The sequence below is a fragment of the Jaculus jaculus genome, chromosome 2 (assembly GCF_020740685.1).
Source record: "Jaculus jaculus isolate mJacJac1 chromosome 2, mJacJac1.mat.Y.cur, whole genome shotgun sequence".
NCBI classification, from domain to species: Eukaryota; Metazoa; Chordata; class Mammalia; order Rodentia; family Dipodidae; genus Jaculus; species Jaculus jaculus.
The window spans coordinates 10,400,490-10,418,711 of record NC_059103.1 but is presented as its reverse complement, the minus strand read 5'-3'; the positions used below and the strand labels follow the sequence as shown (position 1 = coordinate 10,418,711).

General features: G+C 52.6%; 2 protein-coding genes across 2 annotated transcripts; both read left to right on the top strand.

The window, feature by feature from the left end:
* The first annotated feature begins 2,084 nt into the window (after positions 1-2,084).
* Fis1 (fission, mitochondrial 1) lies at positions 2,085-5,799 on the top strand. The gene is made up of 5 exons (XM_004666290.3): positions 2,085-2,239; positions 3,041-3,173; positions 4,678-4,754; positions 5,194-5,299; positions 5,460-5,799. Exons 1-5 carry the CDS (start codon positions 2,195-2,197, stop codon positions 5,555-5,557), a joined length of 459 nt encoding a protein of 152 aa, XP_004666347.1. The 5' UTR covers positions 2,085-2,194; the 3' UTR covers positions 5,558-5,799.
* Positions 5,800-6,873: 1,074 nt separating this feature from the next.
* Positions 6,874-14,680, top strand: Cldn15 (claudin 15). Its single transcript, XM_004666199.2, has 5 exons — positions 6,874-7,907; positions 12,544-12,708; positions 13,862-13,943; positions 14,045-14,161; positions 14,247-14,680. Exons 1-5 carry the CDS (start codon positions 7,691-7,693, stop codon positions 14,338-14,340), a joined length of 675 nt encoding a protein of 224 aa, XP_004666256.1. The 5' UTR covers positions 6,874-7,690; the 3' UTR covers positions 14,341-14,680.
* The last annotated feature ends 3,542 nt before the right edge of the window (positions 14,681-18,222 follow it).

Here is an 18,222-nt window from a genome sequence, read left to right as displayed (position 1 = left end):
TTGCATGCAGTTCATGTACAGTGGCAGGAGGTCCTGATGCACCTTCCCTCACTTTCTCTCTCTCTCAAACAAATTGAAATAAAACTATGTTTAAAAAACAAGAAAGAAAAGAAAAAGAAACTAGCTGAGTGTGGTGATGCATGCCTTCAATCCCAGCACTCTGGAGGCAGAGGTAGGAGGATCACCATGAGTTTGAGGCCACCCCACAGGTGAATATATAGTGAATTCCAGGTCAGCCTGGACTAGAGTGAAACTCTACCTCAAAAACAAAAAAAAAAAACTAAAGCTAAAACTAAGGGCATTATAAACCTGAGTGTGCTTGGGCAATAATCCCTGCATTTGCATTGCCTTCTTTATTTAATCAACAAAAATTTGCTGTGTGCTTTATTCAACAAAAATGTTTTGAGCATTTACCATGTGCCTGTGCTAGGTGCTGGTAGATAAGACGGCCTCTGCCCTTGGGGAATTTACATTGCATAGGATACTTGAAGATTGTGGGTTAAAGTGAACAGCAACTGAAAAGTCCCTAGTAAGGCTGGGCCTGGGTGTGGCACATGCCTTTAATCTCAGTGCTTGGGAGGCTGAGGTAGGAAGATCACTGTGAGTTCAAGGCCAACCTGAGAACAATTCCAGGTCAGCCTAGGCTACAGCAAGACTACCTCAAAAAACCAATATTATATTATGCCATATATATATATATATGTATGTATGTATATGTATATAAAGGAGGGAGGCTGGGGATATGCTCAGTGGTTAGGGCACTTGCCTGCAAAGCTTACCAGCCTGGGTTCAATTCCCCAGTGCCTATATAGATAAGTGCCCATATATGTGTGCTAAGTGGTGCGTGCGTCTGGAGTTCATTTGCACAGGCAAGAGGTCCTGGCATGCCTATTCTCACTCTTTCTCAAATATAAAAATGTTTGTTTCTTTGTAAGTCACTGGAGGGCTGGAGTTAAGGCACTTGCCTGCCTGCAAAGCTAAAGAACCCAGCTTCAATTCCTCAAGACCCACGTAGCAGAGTGTTTGGAGTTCGTTTGCAGTGGCTGAAGGTCCTGAGAGGAAGACCCTGTCATGCCCATTCCCCCCCCCCCCCCCGCTCTCTCTCTGTCTCTGGCTGCCTCTTTCTCTCAAATAAATAACAATTAAATTTAAACAAATTTTAAGTCACTGGAGGACCAGCATGGTGGCTCACCCCCTTAATCCCAGTACTCAGGAGGCAGAGGTAGGAGGATCACTGTGAGTTCAAGGCCAGTGAGACTACACAGTGAGTTTCATGTCCGCCTGGGCTAGAATGGAGACCACCACCACCACCAATCACTGAATACAAGCCCCAGAAGCGACATTTCTGCCTTGCTCCTTCCTTCATGCTTAGCTTCCACACTCATTGCTCATGAAGCAAAATCCTCAGGTATGCTCATAAAATGTTTTAGCTAAATTATATCGGAAGCCAGGACCCTGGGACAGCAGCTGTTCATGTGCCCCATTCTTTGGGGTTATGAGTAGCAGATCGTAATGGAACAGCGTGATTCAACAGAGGCCCTAGGAACCCTAGTACAGTTAGAATTTTGTTGCAAAAAGTGAAATTAGTAGCCTCTAGAATCCTAGATTTCTGGGGGAGCGTTAGACTGGTCCCTAACATAATGTCATCCCTGCTAGGAATCCCACCATCCTCTTTTTTTTTTTTTTTTTTAATTTTTATTTATTTATTTGAGAGCAACAGACACAGAGAAAAAGAGGCAGAGAGAGAGAGAGAATGGGCACGCCAGGGCTTCCAGCCTCTGCAAACGAACTCCAGATGCGTGCGCCCCCTTGTGCATCTGGCTAACGTGGGTCCTGGGGAATCGAGCCTCGAACCGGGGTCCTTAGGCTTCACAAGCAAGCGCTTAACCGCTAAGCCATCTCTCCAGCCCCCCACCATCCTCTTTACGCTCTTTCAGCCTGGGGGTCCCCCCCCTCAAAAAAAAAAGTCTTAAGTTCAAATTTTCCTGGAGGAAGAGGACAGAAGACAAGCTAGGGCGCTAGGGAGATTGGTCCGAGCATGCGCGCCAGCGCCCCCTCCGGCCCAACTACACAAGGAGGAAGAGGCGGGGCCTGTGCAGGTCAGCGCCGGAAGTGCCTCTCCGCCTCTGCTACTGGACCATGGAGACCTTGTCACTGTAGGGACTGTGGTGTGAGGATTGCAGGGCCGGTGGCCATGGAGGCCGTGCTGAACGATCTGGTGTCTGTGGAGGATCTGAAGGTGAGGCCCGGCCCCGAAAAAGGCTTAGGGAGGAGGCGGGTGCTGAGGAGAGACGCAGAGGAGAAACCCTCTCCTAGCCTAGAAAACCTGAGGAAACCGAACTACTATTCCCAACAGCCTCTGCGGCTCCAGGCGCCTTCCTAGAATGTGCTCTTTGCCCCAAGGCGCTGATGGGAGTTGTAGTTTCTTGAGCCTCCGACCTGAGGCCTGGAGTCTGGCATTGGAAAGGCTGATGGGTTCCGTGTTTGTGCAGAGGTGGAACTCACGGTACTTCAGCGGTGAGGGAACACCATTATAACCTTTCACGTAGTGCTGAGTTCGGCACGGGGCTAAGTTCATGCATGCCAGATCTCAGTCTTTGTAGCCGTGTTTTTCCGGTGTTTTTTTTTTTTTTTCCAGATAAGTTAAGGTCCAAAGCCGGCGGGGTGGGGCCAGTTGGGTCAGCGGACTCGGGCGAGGATCGCGTGGGATGTTGTTGAGCAGTTCGGGACAGTGTGTTTACTGTTCAGTCATTCTGGGTCAGCTGCTCCGGGAGTGGTGCCCGCAGCTGCCACCAGGTGGCATCTCCGCTCGGTACCACGCAGGGGAGGGTGGGGGAGGAGGCTTCTATGCAGAGAGCAGAACGCCTGGGTCCCGGGGATGGCGATAACAGAAGCTGGAGTGCCCGGGTCCTAAGATCCCTAAGGGGAAGGGGGCGGAGACAAGACGACGGGGCTCTAAGTGCGGCCTGGGCACCAAGTCCAGATAGAGAACAGCCGTTGCCCTTCCGTTCTAAATAATTCCTCTCCTCTCCTGTGACAGAAGTTTGAAAAGAAATTTCAGTCCGAGCAGGCAGCCGGCTCAGTGTCCAAGAGCACGCAGTTTGAGTACGCCTGGTGCCTGGTGCGGAGCAAGTACAATGATGACATCCGTAGAGGCATCACACTGCTGGAGGGTGAGGCGCTGGGCCCCCCAACCTTCCTTCCCAACGGCCAGTGGTCTGCCCTCTACTGCCATTGGCTTCACTCAGCGCTGCCACCTCTAGTGCTGCAGCAAGGGATGAGAGTTCCACGCCCCTGAATTCATTCAGATGGGAAATACTGTGGGGACTGGGGAAATATGAGTCGATAAAGCGCTTCCTTCACAAGCAAGAGGACCACCTTCGATCCCCAGTACCCATGTGAAGTGCTGGGCAAGAGCTCTCTGGCCAGACATTCTATCTTGCCTAATTAGTCAGCTCCAGACGAACAAGAGACCCTGTCTCAGAGGTAGGAGGATCGCTGTGAGTTCGAGGCCACCCTAGGACTACAGAGTGAACTCCAGGTCAGCCTGGGCTAAAGTGAGACCCTACCTGGAAAAACCAAAACCAAAACAGAGAGAGAGAGAGGCTTCATACCTGAGTAACTGAGTCTGTCCTGTGGCCTATGCACACATGCACCTGTATATATGTGTGTACACACACGAGTCAGGATTGTTCAGTATTGGCTGTGGCAGACCATGCCAGTAAGGGTGGTCCCAGCATTGTCAGTCTCAGTAAGGACGCAGTGCAGACACATGGGACGCTCTCTACACCACAGAACTAGTTAGCAGCAAACCCAGATACATCGAGTACCACGGGCACCTAAGCCTCTGGGAGTTCACCCAACTAAGAGAGTCAGGCCCACCGTGTACCATACACCTGTAACCCTAGCGCTTGAGAGGCTGAGGCAGGAGGGTTGTGAGTTTAAGGCCAACATGGACTACATAGACCCTGTCTCAACCCCTCCAAAACAAGTGGGAAAAAAAGCAGGTGGAAGGCTGGAGAGATGGCTCAGTGGTTAAGGCACTTGCTTGGGAAGCTTAAGGTTTGATTCCCCAGGACCCACGTAAGCCAGATGCACAAGGTGGCACATGCATCTGGAGTTTGCAGTGGCTAGAGGCCTTGATACACTAATTCTCTCCCTCTCCCTTTCTCTGTGTCTAATAAATAAAAATTAATAAAATTTTAAAAGTCAGAAGGTAATTGCAGTGAGATATATAGCTGCCTTTTAAGCAACCACCTTTAACCACTGAGCCATCTCTGTTTGACAGAGATAACGAAAATGGGCATGCCAGAGCCTCCTGCCCCTTTGTGTGTCTGGCCTTATGTGGGCACTGGGAAATTAAACCCAGGTGGTCGGGCTTTGCCTTTAACTGCTGAGCCATAACCTCAGTCTCACAGCTGCCTTTTAACTTCTCCAGTGCCTTGATTTTTGCTGGCCCACAGATAACTGGAGTTCTGGTTCCAGGGTGTCTATCCCAGACATAGGGCAGCCCCAGCCCATGCTGCCTTAGGGCTGTGACCAGGACGCAAGAGTGAGGGGAGCTGCCATGGAGGCCTTTCCAGGGTCCCAAAGAGAATCAGAGTGGCAGGATCTGTGGGACATAGTGTTAGGAAGAGAGAAACTCTTTCACCCTCTTCTCTCCCCTCCCCTCCCCAGAGCTGTTGCCCAAAGGGAGCAAAGAGGAACAACGGGATTATGTCTTCTACCTGGCCGTGGGCAACTACAGACTCAAGGTAAGGTGATGGTTCCTGTCTTCCGCCTCCCCACTTGGTGCCCCTGGCAGACCTCTGGCCATGAGGAAGCTGAAGGACAGCGGGCAGTGGTAACATTGTGCTCATGGATGCAGGGTGACCCCAGGATAGAGCTCTGAGGGAAGGTGAGAGAGAGGATCAGGGTGCTGAGGGTGTGGGGACCATGGTGACGTCAGGATTGGAGTGCAGCCCCACGCCTTGGGCTGTTATCTCCCCTGGCTTATCACACCCCCACAGCTGGCCTGTTTGTGGACTCTATTCCACTGGGTGGGGCTGGAATGGGGGCAGGTGGGGTGGGAGGCGGAGAGAAGGTAGAGGGAGGAGCCAGGGCCAGAGAAAGACATCACTCCTGTGGGCAGGAGAGGTGCCAGAATCCTGGGGGGGTACATATGATGTGGGGTGTGTCTTCCCCTGAATGCAGGAATATGAAAAAGCTCTCAAGTATGTGCGAGGGCTACTGCAGACGGAGCCCCAGAACAACCAGGCCAAGGAACTGGAACGGCTCATAGACAAGGCCATGAAGAAAGGTGATGAGCTCCTCCACCCTTATGAAATCCCCTTCCTCTACTGCACCCCCCAATGCCCGAGCCCATGAGAACCCCCAGTGTCTTCTCAAACCCCACCTTCCAGACTCTGAAGGTGGGGGTTCGGGGCTGAGCTGCTGATACCCTCCCTTCCCTTCCCCAGATGGACTTGTAGGCATGGCCATCGTTGGCGGCATGGCCCTGGGCGTGGCGGGACTGGCCGGACTCATCGGACTGGCTGTGTCTAAGTCCAAATCCTGAAGGTGGCCGCACCTGCTCTCAGTCCCCCCGCTGCGGGGGGGGGGTGCAGACCTGGAGCCCATGGGGGACACTGGAAGAGAGTGTTGTCCATCCTTGCTGGCCCTTGCCTAGTCTTCCCTCACCCTTGTCATCCCCCTCCAAGTCCTCCATGAACTTCAACCCCCACTCCTGAGACCTGTTGTGTAGCCCCAAGTCATGTGCTTTGGGATGTGTGTAAATAAAATTGGGCTGTGGCTTGGGAACCTCCGAGCCTGTGTTGAGGGAGAGGTGGGGTCACTGGGTGCACCAGGGCAGCCACCCGTGGTCTTTTCCTGCTCCCACCCTTCAAGCTCGCGTGGGTTCTCCTTTGTCCGGTGAGCCGACCAGCCCACACCCTTCCTTCCTCCCTCTCCCTGAAGCCACTGCCCAGGGAGCAGCTGTGGACAGACAGCACAGGGCCCCAGAACCCTGACAGTGAGCCGGGCGGGGAAGGGCTGTTCCGGGGGCAGGCTGGAATTTAAGACTCTGGTCTCCTCTGACCCACTCAGCTGCCCTGGAGTTTTCCACTCCAGGGGGGCCCCACTGGGCTTCCTCCAAAAACCTCCACCCTTCCCCCGCTTTTGTCTTCCTGCGCCCTCCCCTTTCCTCTGCTCCTAAGGAGAAAGACGGTGACACAGGGTCACCTGGTGTGGAGAAGCAGCCATTTAGGGGGGAGTTGAGCGCTGCAGGGGGCCCCACTTCCAGCCTGTGGGGTGGGATGTGGGGCCCCGCCTCCCTAGGTCTACCCCATAGCCCCTGTGCCAGGCTCTGCGCGGGCCTGCTTGCCTCCACACATACCTCTCGTTCCACAGTCCCTGCCAGGTCTGCTGGGGCAGGAGGAGGCACCTGAAAGGGCCACGGAGGAGCCTGATGATGTGGGGGAGAGGGAGGTGGGCAGCCATGATGGGCACAGGGATGTCCACTCTGACTGGACTTGCCAGGAGAGAGCAGGTGCTGTCCCAGCTGCCGACAGAGAAATTGGCATCTAAGCTAGGGACAGGTGCTCAGCCAGGCTAGGGGTGGGGACCCAGAGGCTTTTATTTATCATAATTAATTGACAGAGCTGGTGATCCTTCCCAGTAAGTTATAGTGGGAGGTAAAGAGATTAGCCCTAGGATGATGCATGCCCCAGGCCTGTGATTACCCGCCTCCAGGCCCCTTGGCAGCAGGATCAAACTCAATGCTGAGTCAAAGGTCGGCTCCAGAAGGGGGCATTTCAAGTTCAGGAAGTTTGGAGGACAGCAGCCCCGGTGGCTTCACCTCAACAACCTCGACCGGAGGCACCCAGATCCCTGATAATCACCAACTGCAGGCAATTGGAGTGTGCCTGGGAGCTATGATCTGTGGTCCCGACTCCCTCACAACCCGGAAAGCCAGTAGCGTTATGTCAACAAGGCTGAGGGAGCCAAAAATGATCGTTTGATAAACTGTTGGAGTCTAGCGTGAAGCACTAGAGCTGATGGATGATGTCCCAACCCTTGGTTCTTCAAGCGTCCTAGGCTGCCTTCTCCATCCAGAAAGGCTGGTCCACGCTCTCCATCCAAGGAAGGCCGTGGTAGACCTGTTGGGGTGTAATCTCTCTCCCTTGTCACTCTGGCCTCTCTGTCCCCTTTTCCCTCCTTGTCCCTGTTATTCCCCTCTCTGGCCCCAATGACAGCTGAGTCAGTGAAGGCCACTTCCCCTTGGTCCTTGATGGCTCCCCTGAGGGCTGCTCCTTGGCCATATCCGTTAGTCTCTCGGGTAAGTCAGCTCCCCCCCCCCCCACAGTCATAGGGCGGGGAGTCCTGGCCAGCCCCAGGCTGGGGGAGGGGGTGGACTTTTGGCCCGTTTCTTCCCTCCATCACCGTCAACAGCTGCCGAGCGAGCAAGCGGGGCTTGGCTTATTCCTCTGACCTGCCTGGAAGCAGAGAGCCCCGGAGACAGTCCTCAGACAGATAGACCAGAGCCCAGAGGGAGGCAAGAAGAGGCCGCAGCTGGACGGCTGGCTGCCCTTCTCCCTCCCCAGGCTGCCTTAACACCCCTCCTGAGCCCAAGGCCCCCTGTCAAGTTCTCCCGGAGCGCCATCCCTGCCCCTGGCCTAGGGGCTCCAGCCCCACGGGGCCAGCATCTCCCAGCATGCCAGTCGCAGTGGAGATCTTCGGCTTCTTCATGGCAGCCCTGGGGCTGCTGATGCTGGGGTTGACTCTGGCAAACAACTACTGGCGAGTGAGCACCGTGCATGGCAGCGTCATCACCACCAATACCATCTACGAGAACCTCTGGCAGTCCTGTGCCACCGACTCCATGGGAGTCTCTAACTGCTGGGAGTTCCCGTCCATGCTGGCCCTGTCTGGTAAGGAGTAGGGAGCACTCCCCTCCACCACCACTACCACCCCCTTAGCAGAGGGATGTGCAAGGAGGGGACTGGAGAGCTCCCCCGGGGAGCAGGCAGCTGCTGCCTTTGATCTGGCCTTGGAAGATACAAAAACGAGGCCCCTAGTACTTGTGTCTAGGCGTGCCAAGGGGGTCAAGACTCAAGACGGAACTGGAGAGAGGCCTTGTCAAACATGATCCCTCTGCTTTAGTGGGACCCTCCAGAAGTGGTTAGGTGAGTGGGCACCCCGGTCCAGCTGCCCGGTGCAGCACCTGCGTCCGGAGAGTGATGGAATGAGGTTCCATCTCATCCATCTGCAAGAGCAGGACTCGCAATGGTGCTGGCCCATTGGCGGTCATCGATCTTGAACGTACACGTCAGTGTTTTACTCTAGGATGGGATTGCAAGCCGCATTGTCGAGGTGAGGACAGGACTGTGTCTCAGACTCTCGGCAGTCCCAGTAGCACTCTGGTGCTGGCCTCCCTGCCCTGCTGGGATCCAAAGGGACCCAGATACGGGCTGCTCGCATTGGAATCTGAGTGGGTGGTGTGTGGACATGCATGTGTGCTTGTGCTTTTGAGGTTGTTGGGGTGTTTATGTTAATTATAATTTAAATAGTTTTACTTATTTATTTAAGAGGAGAGAGAGGTGAGAGGCAGAGAGTGGAAGAGAGAATGGACACACCAGGACCTAGTGCCACTGCAAACGAACTCCAGATGCATGCGCTGCTTTGCGCACCTGGCTCTGTGTGGGTACAGGAATCGAACCTGCGTCATCAGGCATTGCAAGCAAGTGCCTTTAACCACTGAGCCATCTCTCCGAGCCCTCGCAGGGTGTTTTTTGAGGGACTTAGAAGGCTGCAACCTGCGGTTCTAACTTGGGCTCAGGTGCCTCACTGCTAGCTACTTCTCTTTCCTCCTGCCTCATCCTCATCATTTTCCCGGGGAGTTTCCACACCACATAGACCATGAGCCATCAGTGGGTACCCCTTCCCAGGTCCTGGGCTTGCTTTTCCAGCCTGGGGTGGGAAGCAGGGCCCCAGGAAATGGCCCCATGAACCTGGGAGATGCTCTGAGCAGTTAGAGCCCCTCGTGAATCTCTCGTGTGCCCCACTTCTTTCCTCCTCCCCCAAGGCAGCTGCAGGAGTGTGGTGTTTCTAGCCATCTCTCTGGCGCCTGCAGCGTGCTGGGCAAGTGCCTCTTCACCTCAACCCCTGGAAAAGCTGAGTCCGATGTGGGCAACCACTCCATAGCAGTGACTGCTCAGAAGGAAGCCTGGAGGTGGCTACCCCCCTGTGTCCTTGCCATGCAGAGGGCAGTGAACCTGGTCACTGGAGAGGGGCTGTCCAAGGCAGCGCTGCTCTTGGCCTGTGAGAGGGCATGGGAGTGCCGGAAAATGGTGAAGGAGCTCACTGGTGGTGTGTGTGTGTGTGTGGGGGGGGGTCCTGGAGCAGAGAGCCCGCAGGGATGGAGGTGACTAGGTATTCCTAGACCCTGTCTAGTCTTCTGTTTGGGGGGGGTGTACATGTGCACATGTGGGGGGATTTTTTAAATTGTATTTTTTTTTTCTGTGTGTGTGTGTGTGTGTGTGTGTGTGTGTGCGCTTTTTGGAGATGCAATCTTGCTATGTAGCCCAGGGTGACCTTGAACTCACAGTGATCCTCCTGTCTCAGCCCTCGCCCCCTCCACACACACGTGCTGGGGTTACAGGTGTGTGTCGCCGTGCCCAGCTTTCCCTTATCTGTGAACACCTGCCCTCACCCACCACTCCTCCTCTGTGTGGCTTCAGAAGTGTTTACTGTGCTAATCTCATTTTACTGAAGTTGGACAATTCTGCAGGGTTAGGCAATCCACCCAGAGTCAGAGGTGGTGGAGGGGAAGCTAGGGTTCCAACGGGCCCCATGTAATCCTGTGTTGAGTCCTGAAAGGATTTTTTTTTTTTTTTTTGGCACTACAGGAAATTAAACCCAGGGCCTGAGCTACACCCCCAGCCGTTCACTGGGGGGTCTAGACAAGCATTCTCCTGCTGAGCTATATTATCAGTCCACCTTTTACTTTTTAAATTTTAGACAATCTTGATAAATTTCCCAGGCTAGCCTTGAATTCATTTTGTAGCCCAGGCTGGCCTTGAACTTAAACCTTCCTGCCTCAGTCTCCATAGAGTGCTTGGGATTATTGGCATGTGCCATCATGCCCAGCCTGTCGTTTAATGGTTTCCCATCTGTGCATTCCTGACCCCTTTCAGGTCACTGGACCCACACCCATAGGCCCTCCAGAGCTCCCTGGGCATGCAGAATTGGTGGTGAACTTTCTAGAAGGTGTGGCTGGGAATCAGAATATCTTCTCAGAGAACTTTGCCCCTCCTCCCTGCCTCACAACTAGCCGCTCAACTCCTGGCCACTTTACCCGTTCCTGGCAAGGGCCCAGCCTTTCAACCCCATGTACAGGTCCCCACCCAGAAAAGGGTTACAAGGTCCCTGGGAGTGCTTGGCAATCATCAAAACCAGGAGGAGGAGCCAACAGCTTCCCTAAGCTTTGAGAAAGGGGAAACTGAGGCACTGAAAGAACATGAGCTGAACTGACCTGGAGGAGTTCCTAGGCCTAGGCTTCCCACCGTTCAGACGCGGCTCTTGACCCTCTGCTATGGGGCACTGCTGCCCCCTATTGGTCACCCCAGAAGATACTCAGCTTGGGGTGTCCAGCATGGCGCTAGGCAGGCACTTAGGTGGGGATTTTACAAGAGGACCGAACAGAGGACAGAACACAGATGTGATCTAATAGAGTAGTGAGTCTCCACAGAGACGACTTGGCATTTTCCTCACCACCACTCAGAAGGGAAGGAAGCGGGGACTGCCGTTGGCATGGGGCAGGTAGAGGTGGAGGATGCGGCTAAATTCCCAGCCCAAAATCAGTGGTGTTGGGTGTGGTGGTGCACATCCCTAACACTGGCACTCCAGGTGGAGGCAGGAGATGTTCAAGGTCATCCTGGCTACATAGCAAATTCGAGGCCAATCTGGCTTACATGAGATCCTAGGTCAAAATGAAAAAACAAGGAATGTCTTATTTGCCGGGTGTGGTAGCGCATGCCTTTAATCCCAGCACTTGGGAAGCAGAGGTAGGAGGATCGCTGTGAATTGGAGGCCAGCCTGAGAGTAGAGTGAATTCCAGGTCAGCTTGGGCTAGAGTGGGACCCTACCTCGAAAAAAGTAAGTAAATAAGAAAAATAAAATAAAAAAGGAAGGAGGGTTGGGCTGGGTGTGGTGGTGCACGCCTTTAATCCCAGCACTCGGGAGGCAGAGGTAGGAGGATTGCTGTGAGTTTGAGGACACCCTGAGACTACATAGTGAATCCCAGGTCAGCCTGAACTAGAATGAGACCCTACCTTGGGGGGGAGGGACCAAAAAAGGAAGGAGGGCTAAGGAGATGGCCACACAAGTCTGAGGACCTGAATTTGGATCCTCAGTGCTCATGTAAAACATCGATGTGGTGATTTCATGCCTGTCACGCCAGCACTGTTTTTTGTTTTGTTTGTTTGTTTTTTGTTGTTGTTGTGTTTTTTTTCTGAGGTAGGGTCTCACTCTAGCCCAGGCTGACCTGGAATTCATTATGGAGTCTCAGGGTGGCCTTGAATTCATGGTAGTTCTCCTACCTTAGCCTCCCAAGTGCTGAGATTAAAGGCATGCACCACCATGCCAGCCCCCAGCTCAAGATTTTTAAAAACAAGGGCTGGAGAGATGGCTCACTGGTTAAAGCACTTGCCTGTAAAGCCTAATGACTTAGGTTTGATTCCCCAGTACCCACATAAGCTAGATGCACAAGGTGGGCACGTGCAACTGGAGTTTGCTTGCAGAGGCTGGAGAGGCCTCAGTGTACCCATTCTCTGTCTCTCTCTCTCTCTATGTGTATCTCCACCTCTAAATAAATATTTTTTAAAAAAATTTTAATATTCATTTATTTTTAAAAAGATTTTATTTATTTTTGTTTACTTATTAGAGATAGAGGGAGACAGGGAGTGAGAATGGGCACGCCAGGGCCTCTAGCCACTGCATGTGAACTCCAGACACAGGTGCTACCATGTGCATCTAGCTTACATAGGACCTGGAGAATTGAACCTTGGTCCTTAGGCTTTGCAGACAAGAGCTTTAACTGCTAAGCCACCTCTCCAGCCCTAATATTCATTTATTTATTTGAGAGAGACCAACTGCTGCAAACATACTGCAGATATATGCGCCACTTTGTGCATCTGGCTTACATGGGTCCTGGGGAATCGAACCTGGGTCCTTTGGCTTTGCAGGCAAGCGCCTTAACCTCCAAGCCATCCCCCCCCCGCAAAATATATTTTTAAAGCTGGGTGTGGTGGCACATGCCTTTAACCTAGCACTTGGTAGGCAGAAGTAGGAGGATTGCCATGAGTTTGAGGTCACCTTGAGACTACGTAGTGAATTCCAGGCTAGCCTGGGCTAGAACAAGACCCTACCACAGGGGGGGAAAAAAAATTAAGAACAAGAGACCAGCAAGAAAACACACCTGAGCAGGAGTTGCAAGGGGAGGGCTCTGTGGTAGGTGGGAGGAGCTTGAGGGGACAGGCTGATGTCTTCACCCCATCACCTCCACAGGGTTTCTCCAGGCCTGCCGGGCTCTCATGATAGCAGCCATCACCATGGGCTCCCTGGGCCTCTTTGGAAGCTTGCTGGGGCTGCGGTGCATCAACGTGGGGAGCGTGGACCTCTCCAGGAAGGCCAAATTAGCGGCTGTCGCAGGGGCCCTACACCTACTTGCTGGTAATGGGACGGGGCAGCTCTGGCCACAGACCCTTGGGTTTTGGGATCTCAACTCCAGCTCTTGCTCCCAGTGCCTGTGTCACCTTCCTTCGGCATTGACACCTGCCAGCCCTGCTCACCTCTTCACAGCCTGGCTGTGCCCTCAAATCCTTGTGTCGTAGTTCAGCCTGTCGGCCGGGTTTCTAGGTCTTCCACTGAGTCAGGTTCAGACCACATATGGGAAAGGACCTCAAGGCGTAAGAGTGTTTTCCTGCTAACATTTACATCCGGGGCTGGAGAGATGGCTTAGCAGTTAAGACACTTGCCTGTGAAGCCTAAGGACCCAGGTTCGATTCCCCAGTACCCACATAAAGCCAGACGCACAAGGAGGCACAGGCGTCTGGAGTTCCTTTGCAGTGGCTGGAGGTCCTGGTGCGCCTATTCTCTTTCTCTCTCTCAAAGAAAATTTAAAGCTTACACCTGGCTAGGAGATCAGTGTTAGGTCGTATGTTCACGTGTTCACATACTGCACATGCACAACTATGCTAAATAGACTGCCTGCCATTTTCCAGCGTGCCTATTCCTGCACACATCCCCTTCACAAGACGTCTTCAAGGCAGGATGGGTACCATCCTGTTAGCCTGATCTGAAGGCTCAGAAAGGTCCCCAGCCAGTGTAGTGATGGTAACACAACCAGAGAAGGCTTCTTGGACAGTGGCAGAACTGGAGCTCAGCTGGTAGAGTGCTTGTCTAACATGCACGAAGCCCTGGGTTCTATCCCCCGCTCTGCATAAAATGGGCACGGTGGTGCACATCTGAATCCCAGCACTGGGAAAGTAGAGTCAGGAGCAACCGAAGTAGAAGGCCATCCTCAGCTCAAAAGCAAGTTTAAGGCCAGCCTGGGCTACATGTGGGGAAAGAGCGTTCCCTGGATATGAACAGGAATTAACGAAGCAAATCTGGACCGAGGGGGCTTGGATTAGGTGCCCGGTGGTAAAAGATGAGGAAGGTGGGCCGAGTTGGGGTGCTAAGTTTGACCAAAGAAATAGCAAAGTTTATAGGAGAAAGGAACTGTTGCTTCTGGGCTTGTCCTCACCCACCCTTCCCCGAGCCTCTCACACCTAGACCTAGGCTGCTAGAAGGGCACTAGGGCCATCTCCTTCCACCTCCCCAGGGACCTGCGGAATGGTGGCCATCTGCTGGTACGCGGTCAACATCACCACAGATTTCTTCAATCCTCTGGTTCTTGGACCTAAGTGAGTGAGGAACCCTGCCTGTGGGGCAGCGGGTAGGACTCGGCCCTGGGAGGGGAGGGCCGCGGCACTCACCTCCCCTACCCCCCTTCACCGTGAGCCAGGTACGAGTTGGGTCCCGCCCTCTACCTGGGCTGGAGCGCGTCGCTGCTCTCCATCCTGGGAGGCATCTGTCTCTTCTCCACCTGCTGCTGCGCCTTTAAGGAGGACCGCGAGGCAAGGTGAGGAGGGGGCGAGCGGGGGCGGTGGGGCAGGGCCGTCCTGTCCTGTGATCCGACCTTTCTGTTCGTCCCCCCCCCCCAACAGGGCCCGGCTTCCCTACAAGGCTCCTTCAGTCGTGATGTCCCCCACCATCTCCGATGAAGGCTTTAGCAAATACGGCAAAAACGCCTACGTGTAGGAGCTCTGGCCTGTGGACCCCATTTCTCCTCTTACAGCCCCCAGCGGAGACGGTCCCCAGGACCTCTTAATTCTCTTTGATAACCTCAGGGCTGACCACGTCCAGGCTCCGCCCCGTGCCTGGAAGCCACGCCCCACTCTAGGCTCGCCTCGGGTCAGAGCCACGTCCTGGGCACACCACCTTCCCTGGCACTCCTTCAGCAGCTCTTCCCAGGCCCAGAACCCACTCCTGTTAACTCACTCCCCTGGCCTCCTGCCGCTGGACCCAAGGGAACTGAGGTGTCCCCAGCGTGTGCATTCTATATAAATACGCGCATAAATAAATGTATACTGTGATTGTTCGCCAGGTGCAAGCGTTACGAAATGATCGGCCAGGCAAGGAGAGGTAGTACCATGCAAGCGCATCACAGACTGGAAAGTTCGTCTTTGGGCTGTCTTGTCCAGTGAAGCAGAGTTTTGCAAGTGATTTTAAAACGGTGCCATTTAATTACTACTCAGAGTCACCAAGAAGCAGGTGTGAGCCAGACATGGTGGCGCATGCCTTTAATCCTAGCACTTGGGAGGCAGAAGGAGGAAAATGGCCATGAGTTCGAGACCAGCCTGAGACTACACAGTGAATTCCAGGTCAGCCTGGGCTAGAGTGAGACCCTACCTCGAAAAACCAAAATAAGAAAGAAAGAAAAAAAAGCAATGTTGCCAGGTGTGGTGGCGCATGCCTTCAATCCCAGCGCTAGAGTGAGACCCTGCCTTGAAAAAAAAAAAAAAAAAAAAAAAAAAAAAACAGATGTATTTAATCCAAGCACTCAGGAGGCTTGAGGTAGCAGAAAGAATCACCATGAGTTCAAGGCCACCCTGAGCCTACATAGTGAATTCCAGGTCAGCCTGGGCTAGAGCAAGACCCTACTTAGAAACAAACAAAAGCAGCAGCAATGAGAAAGCCCCAGCTCCAGGGGCACTTACGAACTACAAGATGTTTCCAGTGGAGGTACCTGCTTGTTGACCCTTGATCTGGGCTGTCACAGCCACAGTTTGATTTGTTGAGACAGGGTCTCATGTGGCCCTGGATGGCCTCAAAACCTCACTACCTGATTTAGGCTGGCCTTGAACTCCTGCCCACCTCCAGTTGTGTGCTGGTACATCCAGTTTACGCGGGCTCAGGATGGAAGCTCAGGCTTTGTGCGTGCCAGGCGAGTACCCCACCCCCAAACTTTGTTGTGGTGGTGGTTGAAGCAAGCCCAGCAGACTGCCTTGTATAAATGAGAAGGGGGGAGAGAGAGAATTGGTGTGCCAGGGCCTCCAGCCACTGCGATCAAACTCCAGACGCATGCGTCCCTTGTGCACTTGTCACTGTGTGTTTGACTTATGTGGGATCTGGAGGGTCGAACATGAGTCCTTAGGCTTTGCAGGCAAGAGCCTTAAATGCTCTCTCTCCAACCCCACACTTTTTCTTTCTTTCTTTCTTTCTTTCTTTTTTTTTTTTTTTTTTTGGTTTTTCGAGGTAGGGTCTCATTCTAGCCCAGGCTGACCTGGACTTCACTATGTAGTTTCAGGGTGGCCTTGAACTCACGGCGATCCTCCTACCTCTGCCTCCCAAGTGCTGGGAATAAAGGTGTGCGCCACCACGCCCGGCACTTTTTCTTTCTTGAGACCGGTTCTCACATTATACTTCAAGCTGCCTTAACTCCCAGCAACTCTCTTACCCCAGCCTCCTGAATAGCTGGAATAACAAGCATGCACCACCATGCCTTTGCTTTTGGCGTGCATGTGTGTGTGTGGAGTGATGTGTGTATGTATAATGTATGAAGGGGTGTGCAAACGCATGCACTCAGGTACACACAGGGAGGCCAGAGAACATCAGACATCCTCTTCTATTACCCTTCCATGTTGTTTCCTTGAGATAAAGTCTCTCCTTGAACCTAAGGCTGCACTTTTCATGGTCGGACTGGCTAACGAGTGAACCCAGGATTCTCCCGTCTCTATGCCCTCACAACAGAACTGGAGTTACAGGTGTGTGTGGCCATTCCCACCTTTTTCAAAGAATTATTTTAAAAAATTATTTTAAGCTGGGAGACGTGACTCACACCTTTCCTCCCAGCACCTGGGAGGCAGAGGGAGGAAGACTGCTGATTTTGAGGCCAGCCTGAGACTACATAGTGAATTCCAGGTCAGACTGGGTTAGAGTGAAACCCTACCTCAAAAAACAAAAACAAAAAAAAATTTTTTGAGAGAGGCAGAGAGAGAAAGAGAGAATGAATGGGAGCACCAGGGCCTCCAGTCACTGCCAGCGAACTTCAGATGCATGCACCACCTTGTGCATCTTACGTGGGTACTGGGAAATCAAACCTGAGTCCTCTGGTTTTGCAGGCAAGTGCTTTAACCACTAAGCCATCTCTCCAGCCCCATACACAACTTTTATTTTTTTTTAAGATTTATTTTTATTTATTTATTAGAGACAAAGAGACAGAGAATGGGCATACCAGGGTTTCCAGCCACTGCAAACAAACTCCAGACACGTGCGCCACCTTGTGTATCTGGCTTACATGGGACCTGGAGAATTGAACCTGGGTCCTTAGACATCACAGTCATGTGCCTTAACCGCTGAGCCATCTCTCTAGCCCCATACACAGCTTTTTACATGGATGCTTCTGGAGCTCAAACTGAGGTCTTTAGGCCCTCATACTTGCTTCACAAATGCTCATACCCAATGTTGTAGTTACCTTTGTGTTGCTAGGACAAAACACAGAACCAAAAGCAGTTCATGGGGTGCTTTACCCCCTCTTGCCTCCCTCATGGTGGGATCTCTCTGAACTCCTCGCTCCTCCTCTTTATCTCATCAAGTCTCTCTATACCTTAAAAAAAGAAAAGCAGCTGATGGGAAGGAAGACTTTAGCTTATAGTCTAGAGAGGAAGCTTCAGGAAAAGATGGCAGAGCAGAGGCCGGATGTCACTTCTTGCCACAGCAGGTGGAAAATAGCAACAAATGAGCTAGGCTCTGGTAAGGGGTGCTGGCTATAACATCCCAAAGCCACCTGCAACCAACCACCTCCTCCAACAAGGACCCCAAATTGAGGGCAGCTGGGGACCAAGCATTCAAAACACCTGAATTGGGGCTGGAGTGGTGGCTCAGAGGTTAAAGGTGCTTGCTTGCAAAACCTGCCTGCTCTGGTGGCATATGCATCTGGAGTTCACTTTCAGTGGCAGGAGGTTACTCTTATAAACACACACACACACACATGAATTTATGAGTGGACATTCTATTCAACTCACTCACTACACTCACTGAGCCATCTCCTGAGGCCCCATGCCTGTTTTTTGTCTTGTTTTGTTTTTTTTTTCTTTTTTTGAGGTAGGGTCTCACTCTAGCTCAGGCTGACCTGGAATTCACTATATAGTCTCAGAGTGGCCTTGAACTCACGGCGATCCTCCTACCTCTGCCTCCCTAGTGCTGGGATTTAAGACGTGCGCCACCACACCCAGCTCCATAGCCAATTTTTTAATTGGGTTGTTTGAGACTACATACTCTCAACAAGCCACCTATCTCTGCCTCCTGAATGCTGGAATTAAAAGCATGTGCCACAATGTCCAGCTTTAAAGCCATTTTCAACCACGAGTTCTAGCATATCTCTAAACCCAGTCACCACCTGTCCAGTAAGAAGCTGTCACCACCACCACTTCCTCCTCCCCAAGTCTTCAAGCAAACACCTTTAACTGCTGGGCAATCTCCCAGCTCCTTGGGGTCTCTCCACGTCTTCAAAGAAAAGGAAAGCATATCCCCAGAAAAATACTGCCCCCACCCAAAAAGCAAACAGACAAGAAAAAAAAAAACAAAACAAAACAGGAGAGCACCTAAGAAGGTACCAGGCAGGTCTCATTAGTAGCTTAT

Bases quoted from the DNA above. Each gene is read 5' to 3' on its own strand.
- Fis1 (XM_004666290.3), top strand. From the start codon at position 2,195: ATGGAGGCCGTGCTGAACGATCTGGTGTCTGTGGAGGATCTGAAG. The intron at 2,240-3,040 runs GTGAGGCCCGGC...CTCCTGTGACAG, and splicing joins TGTCTGTGGAGGATCTGAAG to AAGTTTGAAAAGAAATTTCA. The intron at 4,755-5,193 runs GTAAGGTGATGG...CCCTGAATGCAG, and splicing joins TGGGCAACTACAGACTCAAG to GAATATGAAAAAGCTCTCAA.
- Cldn15 (XM_004666199.2), top strand. From the start codon at position 7,691: ATGCCAGTCGCAGTGGAGATCTTCGGCTTCTTCATGGCAGCCCTGGGG. The intron at 12,709-13,861 runs GTAATGGGACGG...CCACCTCCCCAG, and splicing joins GGCCCTACACCTACTTGCTG to GGACCTGCGGAATGGTGGCC. The intron at 13,944-14,044 runs GTGAGTGAGGAA...ACCGTGAGCCAG, and splicing joins CCTCTGGTTCTTGGACCTAA to GTACGAGTTGGGTCCCGCCC.